The sequence below is a fragment of the Ascidiella aspersa genome, chromosome 3, assembly GCF_963924565.1.
Source record: "Ascidiella aspersa chromosome 3, kaAscAspe10.2, whole genome shotgun sequence".
Taxonomy (NCBI): Eukaryota; Metazoa; Chordata; class Ascidiacea; order Phlebobranchia; family Ascidiidae; genus Ascidiella; species Ascidiella aspersa.
Genome location: NC_139449.1, coordinates 29,533,926 through 29,550,566, shown reverse-complemented (window position 1 = coordinate 29,550,566; position 16,641 = coordinate 29,533,926). Strand labels below are relative to the sequence as shown.

At 34.1% G+C, this 16,641-nt stretch overlaps 3 protein-coding genes across 3 annotated transcripts; 2 read left to right on the top strand and 1 right to left on the bottom strand.

The window, feature by feature from the left end:
- Positions 1 to 604: 604 nt before the first annotated feature.
- On the top strand, positions 605 to 2,878 carry LOC146161468 (peroxisomal 2,4-dienoyl-CoA reductase [(3E)-enoyl-CoA-producing]-like). Its single transcript, XM_083385841.1, has 8 exons — positions 605 to 967; positions 1,047 to 1,115; positions 1,189 to 1,306; positions 1,463 to 1,532; positions 1,613 to 1,737; positions 1,815 to 1,908; positions 1,980 to 2,084; positions 2,360 to 2,878. Exons 1-8 carry the CDS (start codon positions 780 to 782, stop codon positions 2,566 to 2,568), a joined length of 978 nt encoding a protein of 325 aa, XP_083241967.1. The 5' UTR covers positions 605 to 779; the 3' UTR covers positions 2,569 to 2,878.
- Positions 2,723 to 15,437, bottom strand: LOC146161466 (nuclear pore complex protein Nup85-like). The gene is made up of 20 exons (XM_083385840.1): positions 15,330 to 15,437; positions 14,356 to 14,458; positions 13,893 to 13,991; positions 13,645 to 13,708; positions 13,337 to 13,410; positions 13,204 to 13,238; positions 13,064 to 13,133; positions 12,647 to 12,798; positions 12,403 to 12,468; positions 11,901 to 11,948; positions 8,487 to 8,609; positions 7,748 to 7,879; positions 7,233 to 7,319; positions 6,613 to 6,713; positions 6,184 to 6,401; positions 5,606 to 5,691; positions 3,583 to 3,715; positions 3,414 to 3,513; positions 3,030 to 3,150; positions 2,723 to 2,926 (listed from the first exon to the last, which is right to left on the bottom strand). Exons 1-20 carry the CDS (start codon positions 15,366 to 15,368, stop codon positions 2,822 to 2,824), a joined length of 1,956 nt encoding a protein of 651 aa, XP_083241966.1. The 5' UTR covers positions 15,369 to 15,437; the 3' UTR covers positions 2,723 to 2,821.
- On the top strand, positions 9,359 to 11,916 carry LOC146161467 (uncharacterized). The gene is made up of 4 exons (XM_083385842.1): positions 9,359 to 9,571; positions 9,925 to 10,160; positions 10,269 to 10,364; positions 11,460 to 11,916. Exons 1-4 carry the CDS (start codon positions 9,435 to 9,437, stop codon positions 11,675 to 11,677), a joined length of 687 nt encoding a protein of 228 aa, XP_083241968.1. The 5' UTR covers positions 9,359 to 9,434; the 3' UTR covers positions 11,678 to 11,916.
- Positions 15,438 to 16,641: the final 1,204 nt, after the last annotated feature.

Sequence of the window (16,641 nt, the reverse complement as noted above, 5' to 3'; positions counted from 1 at the left end):
TTAATAATAATACTTGACCCACCTTAACCCAAACGCTAACCCGCACCCTAACCCAAATGGTGTTTCGTTGTGGTAGGATCCTAGACCAGCGCCCAATTCTTTTTGCGCAAAAGACTTAAGTAAAGTCAATTCATTTAAAAACAGTTACTTGAGTGCACTTAAGTTAAGTTATGTTATTAACTTAAGTCATTACAACCCTGAAAAATAATAATACTATTAACTAGAGTTTAGCTCTGCCATTTTTTCAACAACAAGTACGTAGTCCAATATAGTTTAGGTAAACAAATTCAAATTACAAGCGAAAAAAATTGAACAGTATTATTCTTTTTATTACATTTTAAAGGTTTGTTAACATAAATTCTTGTACGTCAATCAATGAAGCGCGTCTGCGTTAAATGAAGCTGTTTAAAAGTATTAAAATGTCATTTGGGTTCAAAAGTAATTCTCTTTTTCAATATAACGATTTGTTGTTCACGACTTTTAAATATATGCAAGCCTAAACATTAATTTGGAATTTAGCGACTAGCTTCCGGGCAAAAACTTACACATTAAACAAACGACAATATTAGTTATTCTACTTGACACTCGCACATAAAAAGTTGGCAGTTTGCCTTTTATATCTTGCCTCATAATGTAAACAAAGTAACATAAATCAATTTGGCTGGGTCATTTTGATGAATTTGCATAGTCACGCTGAACCTTTGCACCTGCGAAAGCACGTCAGATAATATCAAAAAACATCACGAATGTAAACAAACTGAGGCTTTCTGAAAAACGCAATGCTTACCGGTCTGTCGTCACGCATTGCGAAAGTATCTATTTCAACTATAGTTGTAGCAAACTCGAAGCAATTATTTCACAACAACTGTCGTTTAATGGCATATCCAAGCAGAAATAGTAAAAATGAAGTCGATGGCGACGATTGCATGAAACACTACAACTACGTCTTTAAGCCGGATTTGCTAAAGTAAGTATACGGAACTCAAAAACCAAAAAATTGGTATTGGACTTTACAGTTACAGTAGCTAAATTAAATATTTTAACAGGGATAAGGTCGCTTTTATTACTGGCGGAGGATCAGGAATTGGTTTTCGAATTACTGAGGTATTAATGAGGTGAGTTGTTAGTGCTTGTATAACTTTGGTTACAAGGCAGGTAGTAAAATTGACCATACGTTACGTATTTTAGACATGGATGCAAAACTGCAATTGCAAGCAGAAAACTTGACAAAGTGCAAGCTGCTGCAAAGAAACTGGAGGAAGCAACTGGTGGATCATGTGCTGCATTTCAAGTAGATGTCCGACAGGTAAACATTTATTTTGGCAATTCTATGATATATTAAAATTCTAATATCTAGAAAAAAAAAATCATTTCTATTTTTTCGAAAGCCAATAAGATCCCAAGGTAATCATTTATTAGTATCAGAGCCTTAAATTCTTAATTATTATTTGTTTTTTCACAGCCTGCACTTGTGGAAAAAGCAGTTGATGACATCTTATCTCATTATGGAAAGGTTAATATCCTTGTTAACAGTAAGTTTTTTGTACTCTTCTGTTTATTTATTTGTGTTGTTTTCAACTTAAATATTTTACTATGCTGCCTGTACATTTAGATGCTGCTGGCAATTTCTTGTGCCCCATAGAAGACTTGTCCTACAATGCTTTTAAAAATGTCATTGACATAGACACAGTTGGCACTTTTAATGTAACAAAAGCACTATACAGCAAATATTTTAAGGTGAATATATTATTTGTTCTAGTTTGTAAAGGACATACTTAAGAACGCAGTCACCCTAATAAAATTTGTTTCCTTAGCAACATGGAGGAAATGTTATAAACATCACTGCAGCTTTGGCCTACAGGGGAACCTCAATGCAACTTCATGCTGGTAGCGCAAAGGCGGCTATTGGTGTGTAAAAAGCAGAACCTTAATTTTGTTAGTATCGCAAAACAACCCCACTAAACTAGTGAACTCTTTAGATGCAATGATCAAACACATGGCTGTGGAGTGGGGCATGAAAGGAATAAGAGTAAATGGAATTGCTCCCGGTCCCATTGGAGGAACAGAAGGGATGAGAAAACTAGGTAACCACCTAGGTCTCTTATTAAACTATATCAATGCATAAGAGTTATAGATTTTAACATTCACATAAGTTAAATGGACTTCTAAACCTGTACAATGTGAAATCAAGATAAATGAAAAAAAGAGAAGGCTTTAAAGGTACAGACTCTTGTTTGAATAATTTTTAACAGGGGGATTTCTTTGCTGAAATTTATAAAAGTGCTGAACATTTAAGTTACATATCTAAAAACCATATGCTATTTAGCTGGCTTGTGCATATAAAAAACTGCACTTGCAGGTGGACAAAGCAAACTGGCTGAGCAAGCAAAACAGATGATTCCACTTGGCAGATGGGGCATGAAATCTGAAATTGCGGACAGTGCTCTGTACCTTGCTAGCGATGCTTCCTCTTATGTCACCGGAACAGTTTTACTGGTTGATGGAGGGTCTTGGTTAACATCCGTGAATGCACCAGATATGTCAATGTTACTAAAGGGTGCCATGTAGAATAGAAATTAAGAAATCTGTGTTTATCATTGCAGTCTGTAACTTATATTTATAATCATTTATCGCATTTGAGCGTGCTCCTTAATCATTTTATGCAATTAAACTACACACATCCCCTACACCTGTGCATTTATTTTACTTTTTTTCAAATTACTAGGATCATGTCAAGTTTTATTATTTTTATGTAAAACGTGTCCAACCAAAAAGGTACACATATGATTGTGAAAAAAGGAAAATACAAAAAGGATTTAGCTTAAGAAACAATAGCTCTGGCTAGGTTATTGGTCAATGCAAGGCGTAGATGCTTCATCTTCTGTTGATAGTTGTACTGTTCAACATCAGAACGTTGCTCACTTTTCTAAATTGACAAAAGGTCTTTTGGTAAAATTGACACATAACAAGGTTTTATGGCCAATATAACCTGATTAACAAATTTAAAGAAAGGTTTTAATGATTCCTACCTTGTTTTGCTGATCAAGTTTGTTTAAACAACTCAAGAGAGTAGATGTTTCATCAACACCATAAATTAGGTCATCATGATCAAGCAAGGGTAACGCGTCCATCAAAAGTGACAGCCACAGTCTGCAAAAACAAAAACGTATATTGTTTAGTGACACAAACCAATTGAAAATGTAAATAAAGAAACTATTGAAAAATCAGTAGTTAACAATATGTGAAAAGTTTGAACAAACGGCTTCAACGTATCTTTACATAATCATGCTTTAATGCAATCTTTTTTAACGTTTGTATAAAGCTTCTTTTGATCAAACGTTATATCATTATTTAATTTTTTTCACTAAGTTTAACTATATTTTACTACTTTACGGTTGTTCTAAAAAAATTACTCTTTTGGTGCTATGTTTGATGCCAAGAGATTTAGTAGCAAATTCCCAGCCTCTTTATACTTCTCATCGCCATAGAGCTTGTGAAAGTCTCTGTACTTCCCTGAAACAAAAGCTGTGGTATTTTCATTGTGAGCAGATTTTATACACTTAAAATAACAGGAAACACAACCTAAAAACGTCAACCGCTCCGACATCAGAATTGTAGCCCCGAGGTAATCAATCACATCGATGTTGGTAAAAGTTCCAGTCTTTGCATACTCTTTAAGCATTTGATCAGCGATGTACATCGCGAATGGAGAATCCTTGGAATTAATCAACAATGTTTTTATTACACTCATAGGCACCGAACAATGGGTGTTTAGAAGCTCTGGATTGGATTTTTGGCAGGGCGCCAAAACGACCCGGAATTTGACCAAGTTACACTTGCAATTAGTGGTTAAGTTCCACTTCTGAAAAAAATATACTAAAGATACCCCGCCAGTTGCACAGTTGAGTTTTACTAAAATAAGTGCAAAACTTACAGCGTGGGGCATTATCCGTTGGCAGGTATATAAACCCAAGTGCTCGCAGACAACGGCCAGCCTATGTAAGTCATCCGGCCTGCAACCTGTTCACAAACTGGACACGAGACCGTACCCTGTATTTTTTAAATATTTTTCCAACGTAAATGCATTTTTTTCGCGCTTGGCGCGAATCTTGTTTATGCATCTGGTAAGTACCGTTTTAAGGGTTTTTTCTCACTAAATGCGCAAACCTCTTTTTGTAAAATCAATAAAACGAGTATGCCACAAAAAAATCGCGTTTGCTTTGCTTGCCAGCACTTCAGGCATGCTACGACTTTGTCAGCAAGTATAACTTAAACCCTTTACCATTCAGTATGGTGAATAATAATGGTGTATTGTGAAAATATTATATTGTTCACTAACAGACAACGCTTTGATCATTTATTTGTTGTGAGCAGAGAAGTTCTCCACTATATGTCGTCCTACATCGTTTTAGAGCGCATATTTACGAGCGCATTGTTGTAATGCTAAAATACGAAAGCGCTAATCGGTTTTCAAAAGTACTGTTACTAGGGATGTTCAAAGTAGAATACCAAGGTATTCTAGAATAATAGGTTCCGAATCTAGAATAACGAATCCAGGCCCACATTCACAGCAATAAATCGCCCAAACAATTTGCTAACATGTGAACATTATAATAAAAAATGTTTTACATTCTTAACAACTGTCATTTGAAGCAGTTGTGTAAACTGTAATACATGTCCACTTTCCAGGTTGTTGCCAAAACTTATATTTTTGCCAATAGTGAGTACAATGGAACACTGCACACAGAACTCTTTAGCAATTCGGTACAGTTTTTAAAAGCATTGTTGGGTCTTCTTTTTTGACTAATTGATCTGTTATGCAGTCAAATAATGTACTGCAAAGAATACAAAGTTACCATTGACATAACGAATACTTGATTTACGCTGTGCAGAACTGCATAACCTCGCTGAATATTGGCCTAAAGTTGACCTTATGTAACCCTATAGCGCACGCATTTTCTCGATGGTCAGCACGTGTTACTTTTGCAACTTAACGCATTTAGGGAAATTGCGAACTCCGCTCCTGACATTACACGTTAGTCGCTCGCCCAATAACGCTTGATTGACACTTAATTATTAGACGAACGTTGTCGCCAGACGCGAAGTAATTGGTCGCCCGAAAAAACGCTGACACTGCACTACCAGGTTACATTTAAAGCAAGCACTATAAATTGGTCGCCGCAGCGACATGCCAACTTACCACACGCATTTGTACAATTAGGCGCAACAATCGACGGTAAAACATTAAATTATATCGGTTCCAATTACCCGAAATAAACGACAGAATTGGATTCGATATTCTACTTTGAGCATCCCTAACTGTTACGTTTTGCTGATGATTACTGATAAAAAAGCATTTCGTACTTAGTCCAGTTCTTGTGATAAAGTCCGGCGCCTATGATTACACAACCTCCTCTAAAGTATTTACATTCTACAAAAAGGCTTTGTGGATAATCAGATTCTGTTGAGCACTGTACTAATAAGTTTTCCATATTCCATATTAAAGTGTAGCAGATTAATATGAACGATTTGTGATTGATAAATTAATTCTATCCAAAACATGATATATACTTTTTGAATACATTTATAAAGGCAGTTATCTTACGTTTGACTTTATGCTCCATAGAAGGGCATTTCCTAACCGCTTTCCTCGTAGTGCTGCCATTGCCATCTGTTTGCAAATGCTATGTGCTGTTGGAATACAACATACTGATGAAGTTTACTGTCTAAGCCCATTACATAAGCAATCCCCCTCAAAATATAAAGGTACATGTACAACACATAGCCTATGACAAAAAACTATTTAAAGCAACATTTACTGACAAAACAAGCATTCTCTAGTGCAGTGATTTCCAAACTGTGTGCCGCGGCACACTATAGTGTGCCTTGAGAGATTGACATAGTATGGCGCGTTTTTTTTAATTTCGGAAAATTAAGTATTTGTATTACCAATAGACATACAGGCAAGCATTTTAGACCTAAATATGCACTAGCCTTAACAAATTAATCATATTGAGACATTTACATATAGTTTGTTGTGTGTTGAGGGCGTTTGTAAAATTACTCGTTTCTTTTTCCTTAAATTGTGCCACGAAGTATTTCAGATATAGTGTGCCGCGAGCCAAAAAAGATTGGGAACCACTGCTCTAGTGTTTAGATCTGAGATAGACTAAACATCCAAACCTTCTGTGGTTAAATTGTGCTTTGCGCAAAGTCTCAAAACCTTGGCAACCTTCTTCTCAGAAGTCAACGGAATCCTTTGAACATGTAAGCTCAAATAGTTTTCAGCTTGCGACCCCGAACAGGACAGGTAGTCGGCCACAACGTTCCATAAACTGTCCACGCCTGACAGTGAGTTGGCATACTGGACTATTAGATATTCTCGCAATTCCATGCTATTTCTGCGCATAAAATAGTCATAAGAAAATAACTATGAATAAACCAAAGTTTTTAGGAAACAAACTTTTTTCTTTTTTTGACATACTAATTCTGCCACCACCAGGCAACCAACTTAATTAAAAGGCAGTTTGTTACATTACGAAAAAGGAAAACTCAACAATTCTTAAAAGTCTTATTAAAGAGTTGATAACTCGTCTTTCCCTGTAAACCTACTCGGATGCATTGCTTGGCAGAAGTTCGGAGTTGTAGAGCAAGTCTGTGAGATGAGCAGGAAGCCACCAATTGCTAAGATGTACACAACATTCCCTGATCACCTGTGAGCAAAAACATTGTTTAAACATTATACTTTACTCTACATATGGTTTAAGCTTAGCAAGTTATGCAAATTATAATCCTTAATTATTCAAATTGCTTTCAATACATTCAACAGGCAAGTACTGTAAAAAAACGTTTTGTTTAAAATCATACTTTGAATAAGTTAGAACTTAGAACCAACATAAAATATTTAAATATACAACTATTTTTATGTAACAAATAAAAATATTAAGAAGTTTAAAAATATTTTAATGGAAAGACACTTTTATACAATAATTTGACAGAAACGCTTTTTTGTTTACAAAAACATAGTAGGCTGCACAAGGACTACAATATTTTTTGTAAAAAAAATCTATGCCCCACTAAAATTTGCCCAGGCCCCACACGTGGGTGTACAACTCACTACTCAACCACTGGACTAGGCCCTCAAACGGACCTGTTAGCATCCTAAAGGCACTAAATAATATTATGATGAAATATATTTCAAATTCAATATTTGGTAAATAAATGTGACCAACCTGTGACAAATCAAATTTCAAAGCAGCAAGTAGAATGTTGTCCAAGGCTCCAAGTTGCGAATGCCCTCCAAACATATCGATACAGATCTGTCAGTTAAATTTTCATCAGTTTTATGCAGGATAAGTTGAGCAGCAGAAAAATATTTTGTGTTATTTAAAAATAGTTAGCACATATGATATTTCTTTTTTAGTAGGATCTCAGCTTTTGTCTAAAAGATAGTATAATTAGGTTCACTCTGAATAAGGCGATTTGAATAGGTTGCAAAAACGTTGGTTAACAAATACAATTACCAACTGAGTTGTTTTTGATTATTATAATTAGAATGTTTAATACTTGACATTTTTTCATACAGTGAATAAGAGATATTTTTTAAATTATATCATGGTTTAAAAAATGTATTTGGTCAGCATGTATTACAATGTAGCAAATACTGCACACTTTGTTAAAAAAGTGAGAGCTGTCTTAAAGGTTTATTTTTGTATTTAACCCAAGTCAATTTCACTAACATCCTTACCTTGCTGTGGTAGTGTAGATCGTACAGTCCAATAGTGGGATTAGTAAATAAAAGGTAAGAGGCCAGCAGACAATACCAGTTACCACTGAGCTCTGTAAGTTCTTGGAAAACTTCAAGATCGCCACACAGAATCTGTCCAATAAAAAAATATTGGATTCACAGAAAAAAACTTAGAAAATAAATGGGAAAATAAATTGGCAGACAATTCAATTATAAATATATTCAAAAAATTATAACTTAGAAAGATAGATGTTAAACTAGGGTTGATAAGAATAATTTTCAAGTGCAATGATATCCAAGATTGATAAAGGTTTAAATAAAAAATAATTTTTTATTAGATTTTCAAATTAGTAGTTTTTTATTACATTTTAAAATATTAATTATATATATTAAAACATTAATTTATGGCCCATGTTAAAATTTTGCTTTTTGTGTAAAAAGTAATTTAAGCGATATGCATTTGACACTTTTGGTTTTCAACAACAAGACACAATTGACTCCACATACACTGATTACTTTTTGCTAGTCCAAACAGGCAAGCTTTTAAGAAACTAAGCAACTGTAAAATAAAGAAAAATACAACAGGTTTATTATATATCAAACTGAAAATTATTAAAAATGAAAACTGTGCCACAACATTATATAAAAAACGAAGTTAAGTTACAGCTACTTAATATGTGCAACAAGAAGCAACCTTTTCTCTATACTTTAATTGTAACTTTAATAGTAAATCACAGACCTTGCAAATCGTTTTCAACTTGGGCATGGTTTCGAAATCACCAGAATGCAGTCGATTTGTGCATTCTTCCTGCCAATGTCTCCACTTCATTTCAAACTCTGCGATTGACTGTCCCTGGTGGTACTGTAAATAAAAAAATTAAAATAAATGAAAACAATTGTAGACTTTAAAAGCATTACTGCTAATACCCCAAAACTTGGTGAATAACTCCACCTTAAAAGTAAGATAGACATATATGCACAAGACATATTTTTATGTTTTGTTTTGATAAAATTTAGGTCAAATTTAATAGGTTGGTTTAATATAGTTGAGTGCTAAAATTGAAACAATAATATGGAAGAAAATAAGCATGGTACGAAAATTCTATTCAGAGGAGATATCTTGCCAAAACAAACACCAACATTTAAACATTAAAGCAGGGCCCGGAGTGAAATTCTACCACCCAGGCAACAATGTCTTTTCAGGCATACACAAAGGGATGTGTTGATTTTGCTTGAGACAAAACCAGCGGCAAGAAACTTGACCCCATTGTGTGAGAGTTTGCCGTGAAACAACTCTGCCAGTGCCGGTGTGCGTTTACTTTCTTCCAGTTTGTATAGGTAGTCACACTGGTAAGTGTGTATCAATAAGCAGCACGTGCAGATTTTTGAAAGTAAACAGCAGCACAGTCAAATTCCTGGTTGAAACAGGTTTAGCTTAAACTTTAGGTTCGGATTTATGGGAGATTATATCATCAAATGTTTGCTCGAGAGATTTAAAAAATATATAGATGACACATAACAATTTCTTGTCACAGTAATTTCATTTACCTTTAGCAAACTATACTGAAGCTATTAATGTACAGGTCGTTGGTCATTAAGAAAAAGAATCACGGCAAACTAGGTTTAATTAAAGGTAGCTTGTTAGTATTTGGATGTGTATAACACCAACTATTTAAAGAAAAAGCTCATGGCATCTGAAAAGAAAAAGGCCAGAGCACCATCTCTGCTAGATTCTCCACATTACCAGACCGCATTGCGATTTAACGACTTAGAAAATAACAGACTGGAAAAGGTGACCACGTCAATATCAAAGAAAAAGGAAAAGTAAGTGGATGACAGTCAAATCACGTAGAGGAACAAAAATAAAATTTAGAAGCTATAAATTTAGAATATTATAAAAAAGTTATTATTGTGGTTTGTTAAAATGTATTTTTTAACATATATATAATTAATTAAAATGTAAACATGATTAAAGTAGGATATTTCCTAATATAATAAATGGAAACAAATGTGTTTGGTTTACAGTATACAGAGACAGAACCCTTTTCTGTGTAATCTTATTTCACAACTCAGAACTAACTCTAATTCCTTAGTCCAAAAAGTCATATATTTCAATTATAAACAGCAAAATATTTGCATTTGTTGGATTAGATAAAAACATATATACATTGTCGCAGAGCTTACGGATACAGAAAGAGACAGTGGGAGGGAACCCAGATATGGCGGCAACAGATTCGCAAGACAACAGGAAGAGTGGATTTGCGCAAGTACGACAAGATACTTAAGGCGAAAGAACAAGAGGAAGATGATGACACAGTTCCCGAATATTATTTTATGTATGGAATTTCGATTGGAAAAAGACCACAGCTGATGAAGAACTTTCTCGGGAGACCAAAGGCACATACCGGCAAAAGTAAACTATAAAATATCAAATTTAATGAAAGACACACATGTGTTGAACGACTGTGATCTATTGAATGTAAGTTTGATTTGCTAACTTAAAACACAACAATATTTTTAGTGAAGGAAACAAAGGTGGAAGACACTAAGCTTGATTATTTGGACAGGCTTCTAGAAGACAATATAACAGATTCAGCCTCGACTTGCAGCACCAAAGGTATAGCTGTTTGAATAAATTGTAAAGAACAGTGGATCTAGGTTGACAGGATATAATGTTAAATAATTTCAAAAGTCAAACAAACAATATTTAGCCATATGTATCTTTAAGAATGGATGCACAACCTTTTGACCTTAAAGGCCTTTAAAGCAGACCTAGGGAAACTACTGCCTGCGGGCCAAACAAAGCCCGCGAAGCAATTTTATCCAACCGGTGGCTTACTTTTTAAAAAACTATTTTAATAGAAATATGCCATTCAAGTTTTTTAATTTTGGAATATTTATTGAATGAATTATATACATAAAAAGAAAAACAAGGCATCCTCACTGTCACAAATTTAATTATTGTAATCCTTTGAAGCATAACTAATGTGTTAGGCCGCGGGAACTGCCGTCCGGGTCGGCTACCCGCCGCCACGGTTTCCCCTCAGGGACAAAACTTTGTGTGAGTTTTGTAGCCTCGCTTTTCTCAGCTCTGCGTGATATCTTTGTGTCGATTTCGTTTGCTATTGCGTGGTGTCGTTTTGATATTATTCATCGGTGGATACCGAGAGAATCGGATGCATTTTGAGCACAGTTTGCAATCTTGTTGGTTAGAGACAAGCTGTAGCCTTATGCGAGCACTTGGTGTGCATGGTTATATGCCGTATACTGATTGTCGTTCTGTCCAATTAACGTCTTGCTCGAGAAAGTAAAGTCATTCCTATCCTTAGCAGCTACTTTGGGGATTGTGTCCCGATCTAGTCTGCAACACTCACTGATTCCTATACTCTTAAAAAAAATTTGTATCTCATGCGGCCCCCTTTTAAAAATTATTGCCTACCTCTGCTCTAAAAATCTTAATTTTTTTAAAAAGTCACAGCTGGTTAGTTGTCTTAAAAGCTACACACAATTAAAGCACAACAAAAAATATTTCCAAAGCAGTATTGGGTCAAATCGTTTACTTACAATACTTTTTGTATCTGACAAGACATTTAGCTACCAAAATGACTATAACAATTAAAGTTGGGCAGGGCTAGCTGTCATTTTAATAAAGCAAAACATATATATGAAGGGTATGAAAATCCTACATTAACTGAGAGTATTGCAATTGCAGACAGTCTGAGTTCACCTACGCCAAGGTACAACCAAGTAATGATAGACAGCCAAGTGGTGACACAAGTACCAATTGGCTACAGCAAGGCCTGCACACGGGCACATCACTGGCACACTAAATGCACCAGCGAAAGCATGAAGGTTGAAAACATCAGGGTACCGGACTATTATAAGATGAAGTACAAATATGTCAATCCGCCAGAGAACATGTTCAGTTGATTGCAATTAAAAAGCACTTTTTTGTAGCAATAATTGTGTGTTTTCTAAAATTGTGTTATTTGAAGCCCATGCAAAGCAACCAGTAATAACACCCAATTATTGATACACTTTAACCAATTTTACACTATGTGTTACTATTTAACAACTTTTTTATTTTGCACATTACTTCGTTGAGTACACTGTATTTTTTTAAACACTTGAACATAAAATTGACTGCACTTACCGAAAACAGTGGCATTTTTCTGAGCAGTTCATCAATGCTAGAGAAAGACTGTCAAAAAAAAAAAGTGAGAAGTAATGCAAAAGATGTTTTTAGATTTAACATCTTTTGATAAAATAGTTTTATTTAAGTTTCATTTTATCATTCTAATAAATAAAACAATGTTTGCCGTTAACACTACTACTTTTCGCTTCTATAAAAAATATTTTTAATAATCATCAATATCACACTGTATTACCTTATATTAGTTATTTATCTATCGCAGTGGATCCCAACGCTTTTTTCATGGCGCTCAAAAATTTAGGAAAATATCATACTGGTTAATATTACCACCTAAGCCTCTTCTGGTAAGGAGCTAAGCAAGAATTTTGTTTCGTGGCATACAAATTTTAGGGTTGCACTGGTCTAGAGGGATAGTTAACATAATAGATAAGAATATATACTGACTTCTAGCACAACATATAACTGACATACTGTGCAACTTTTTACACTAGTAGCAACTTACATCATAAACTTGAGTCTGATATTGAGGATGGAACTTTAACAAATCACGAACTTCTGAAATCCTTCCCTGCATAAAGAAAATCAACTTTACAGAAAAGATATGAAAAACAAGATTTTTTGTGAAGATGATACATGACAACGACTCCATAACACATCAATTTACCAAACAAAATTCAAATTAGGTGTGGCATTCAAAATATTTTATTATTTAATCAGCTGCAAAATACAAAGATTTATGAGAGAACCTGTAGGACAAGGGCACACACAGCATCCCAGTACTTGGGGTGATCAGCAGGTGGTATCTCATCTGGAAATTGAAGGCACTCTTGCACCAACTCGTTAGCAAGAGGAAAGTGCCATTTGCACCACTCCATTAGCTGCATCAAAACGACGCCATCTTTAAAAAAAAAATAAAAAAATAATAATTTTAAGTTTAATTAGAAATTTCTCCAAGGTGTTTACAACAATTTGCTTTTTGTGGCCATACCATAATAACCATTTGGCATTTATAGTAAATACATTAATTTTAGAGAAGTATTTCATCAATTTAATAAATTGTATTGCAAACAATAAAAAACTAAAAAAATTCTAAAAAAAAGTTGTTTGCAAAATGCAGCACTCTAAAACCACAAATTTTAATCAATTGTTATTTGCATTGTTACCTGGGAGATTTTCAACAAAGAGGATTTCACAGAGACTCCAAATAAGCTCCATCATTTTGTACAATTGCATCTGAAAAGTTAACATAATATTCAACTTTCTGCAACAGTTTGGAGCTCAACATATATTAACTAAAACATACCTGGTACTCCAAATAAGCGTCACTTTCATCTGAATCTGTAAAAAGAGCAACAAAAGTACATTAATAGAAAAAACTCAAAAAAATCTCATCTTTTAAAACTAAAATTATTTATTTTCTCTCCTTTAAGTTTTACCTTCATGCTTCAAGCGCATTTCAAGAAAGTTTGAATGCAGAACAGATCTGTATTTTCTGCTAAACTTCAGCAATCTGTGCAGAATTTGTGGAAATTATGTGAAGAATGTTGCTATTAATCGTTGATATGTTCAATTAAATTTCAATTAAATTAACCTAGACTAGCAGCACACATGTAATTTTAGGATAGAACTTTTACCTTTAGTTATTTCTATTTCAATATCTTGATTAAGGTTTGAATAAATTTATACCAATTTTAAATAAAATATTTATCTATAAAATTCGGGCAAAACAATAAAAATGACCTACATTGACTTGCTAACAGATTCTTCTCCGTTTTCAGCTTTTAACTTTTGCAAACTGGAAAATATCACTAAAAATAAATATAACAGCTTTAAATTTTGTTGTGAAATATAAAATCTTTGACAAATTCCTCCGCGGTTAAATACATTTGAGCCAAATTTAATTCAAATATGAAAAACCCTAGTTGGAAAAATATGAAGAAAAAACAGGTAAAAGTTAAATAAACAAAATCAGGTAAATAGATCATTACTTACTGTGTGACTCATTTGTTAGTTTTCGTGAATTTGAGTAGTTTGGCTCAGTATTCAGTTGGACACTGTGTAGACACACTGGGAACTGTCCTGCTGTTGTATCTATAATATGACAAAAACACTGAAATATTCTGGTAATAAACACATTAAAGGCCATAAAATAAAACAAATACAAACCTAATCAACATAGTTCAATGTTTGTAAAACACTCAAGGTTACAGATGAACTTTACCCATTTGCTTTTTAGTATATTTAATAATTAGGTTAAATTTCAAATGCATGTGGAAATACAATAAACCCGCCTGGGATCAGTATAGCAGTTCTCGGCAAGATCACTAAAATATAGCGGTGACAGGACATCAAAGTCAAAAAGTGCACCTCTCTTGTTTTTTGCGGGGTGTATGTTTGATGTATTTATTTAGTCTTGGCCCTACTAACATTACCAACATATAAGGTACTCATTTACCAGCGCCTTCGTCGACACTTGGAGATACAAATAATGTGACTTTGTTTCCACTTTGCCATTTCCCTTTCAGGCCAAATTTGTCGGTAAGAGGATCAGAGATGAACTGAACAACAATATAAGGTTAGTAGAAGGTTATTAGGATTTCACCTTTTTGTTTGTCTTTCAGATGTTAGCTAAAATAAGAAATGCCTCTAGAATCCTTGCACTTATTTTAGGTTCAGTTACCAAACCAGTCATCAAAATGGAATAAATATAATATTACTGCATAAAACAATTTTTCCTCCAGGGTTTTATAGCATTGCTGACATTATTTAGGTTGTAGGGTGCAAGTTAGCAGTTGGGTAGGTCAACAACATGTTTATTTCTTCCTTGAGATTTCAATTTTAACAACTCGTGTGATTACTGTAAAACAGTGGTAGGACTCTAGACCAGCACGGTACAAATCTTTGTTACATTTTTTGGCGCTCTTTCACTATTGTACATGAAAAGTTATGCAAAAAAAAAAATAATAATACCCCATACCACAACGCATATTGTTTGGGTTAGGGTGCGGGTTAGCGTTTGGGTGAGGGTGGGTCAAGTTATTATTAATAATAAACATAATATTATTTGACCCACCCTCACCCAAACGCTAACCCGCACCCTAACCCAAACAATATGCGTTGTGGTATGTGGCATTTGAAGAATTTTTTTTTATTAATTTTTACTTACAATAGTGAAAGAGCGCCCATTTTTTACCAGTTTGATTAGCAATTTTTAGTCCAATCAACATATTTTTAATTAAATATCATCTAATAAAGAAAATTTATATTTAAACTTTCTGTAACTAATTTAAACTTTTCTGAAAACACACAGCTACAAACAAACTAACCATATAGATTTTTAAGTTTAATTTGTATTTAATGCATTATATGCACACGTTTCATCACATTACTGTTTACTTTTGACAAACATTGTATTTTATTAGGACTTACTATTTTATTAACTTTGTTAAATTCTACCAAATCTTCCATTTTCTTGTCTTTGTGGTTATATACAAATCCCGATTTTACTACAAATATTTTATTTTACCGGCTTACAATCAGAAAAGGGAAATTACCTAATATAGTAATTTTTTTGGACACTAAATCAAATAAAAGGCATGATTTGATGGCAAGGTTTTATCCTTCAGCGTTTTTATTTTTCATGATTTTTTGTCAAAATAAATCATTTAATTCAGTGCAGTGAGCTACTCTGGTGCAGTGGTTCTCAATCTCGTTTGCGGACCCCTTTTAAAAGAATTACAAGCTAACGAACCAAAAAAATTTACACTTGCGATCGTTACACGCTTTGTTTTGGTCAGATTAAATAAAAGTTTCTTATTTAATTTGTTTACCAATTTCATTCCACTTTTCCAAAGAGACGTCTTAAGCATGCACGAATTTAGTTTGTTAACCACCGTACATTCATTATTTGCTATTACAACCTAGTTCCTGAATGGCTAAGTTAACATTGTTATTATAACATCGGCTAAGTATAGACCTAGACATAGAAGAGGACATATACATAAATAATTTTCATTCAATCATTCAAGGAAAGAGGGGCTTTTTTCTTTAAAAACATTCACTTTTTCGACCCTCCTATAATTGTTTTTTAAGTCTTGCATGCTTGGCCGCATGCCTACTGGTGTTAGATATTATACTTCCTAAATTATAGGATGAGGAAAAATATCTGTATTAATGCCGCCAGTCTTTTAAAGTTTATATTACGCAACAATACTGTGCCACACGCACAGCACATGTTAGCAATGAAACGTTTTTTTTACTGTTGTATACAAGGGGTTCAAGTAGGCCCTATAGGATACAAAACAATAACCGGAATTTTGAAAGAAATTATAGGGTTATTTGCGTTAAAACAAAGGAATATAGCAATAATAACCCCAAATAAGAACAACATTAACGTCGGATTAAACGTCAGATCGGAATGAGAGCAAATTAGGAGTAAAACCTAATAGTCGTAATGATCGCCGTCTAAATCGGAATAAGTCCTAAATCCGTCTGAATATGACCTATTGCCTAACCAAGGCGTCTGGAACCTTTTGATTAACCCGAAACGCCTACCCTAACTTCATCACCAACTTCCTAATAATTTCAATTCTAACCCAATTTCTAACCCCACCCAGTGCCAGCCCTAAACCAAACAGGGAAAAACAATCCGTTACCAAAAGAGCGGTGCCCAAACGGCACCATTTAGACAAGGGTGTACGAACGTCGACACCACAACAGCCGGTGTAATACAGGTGTCCCC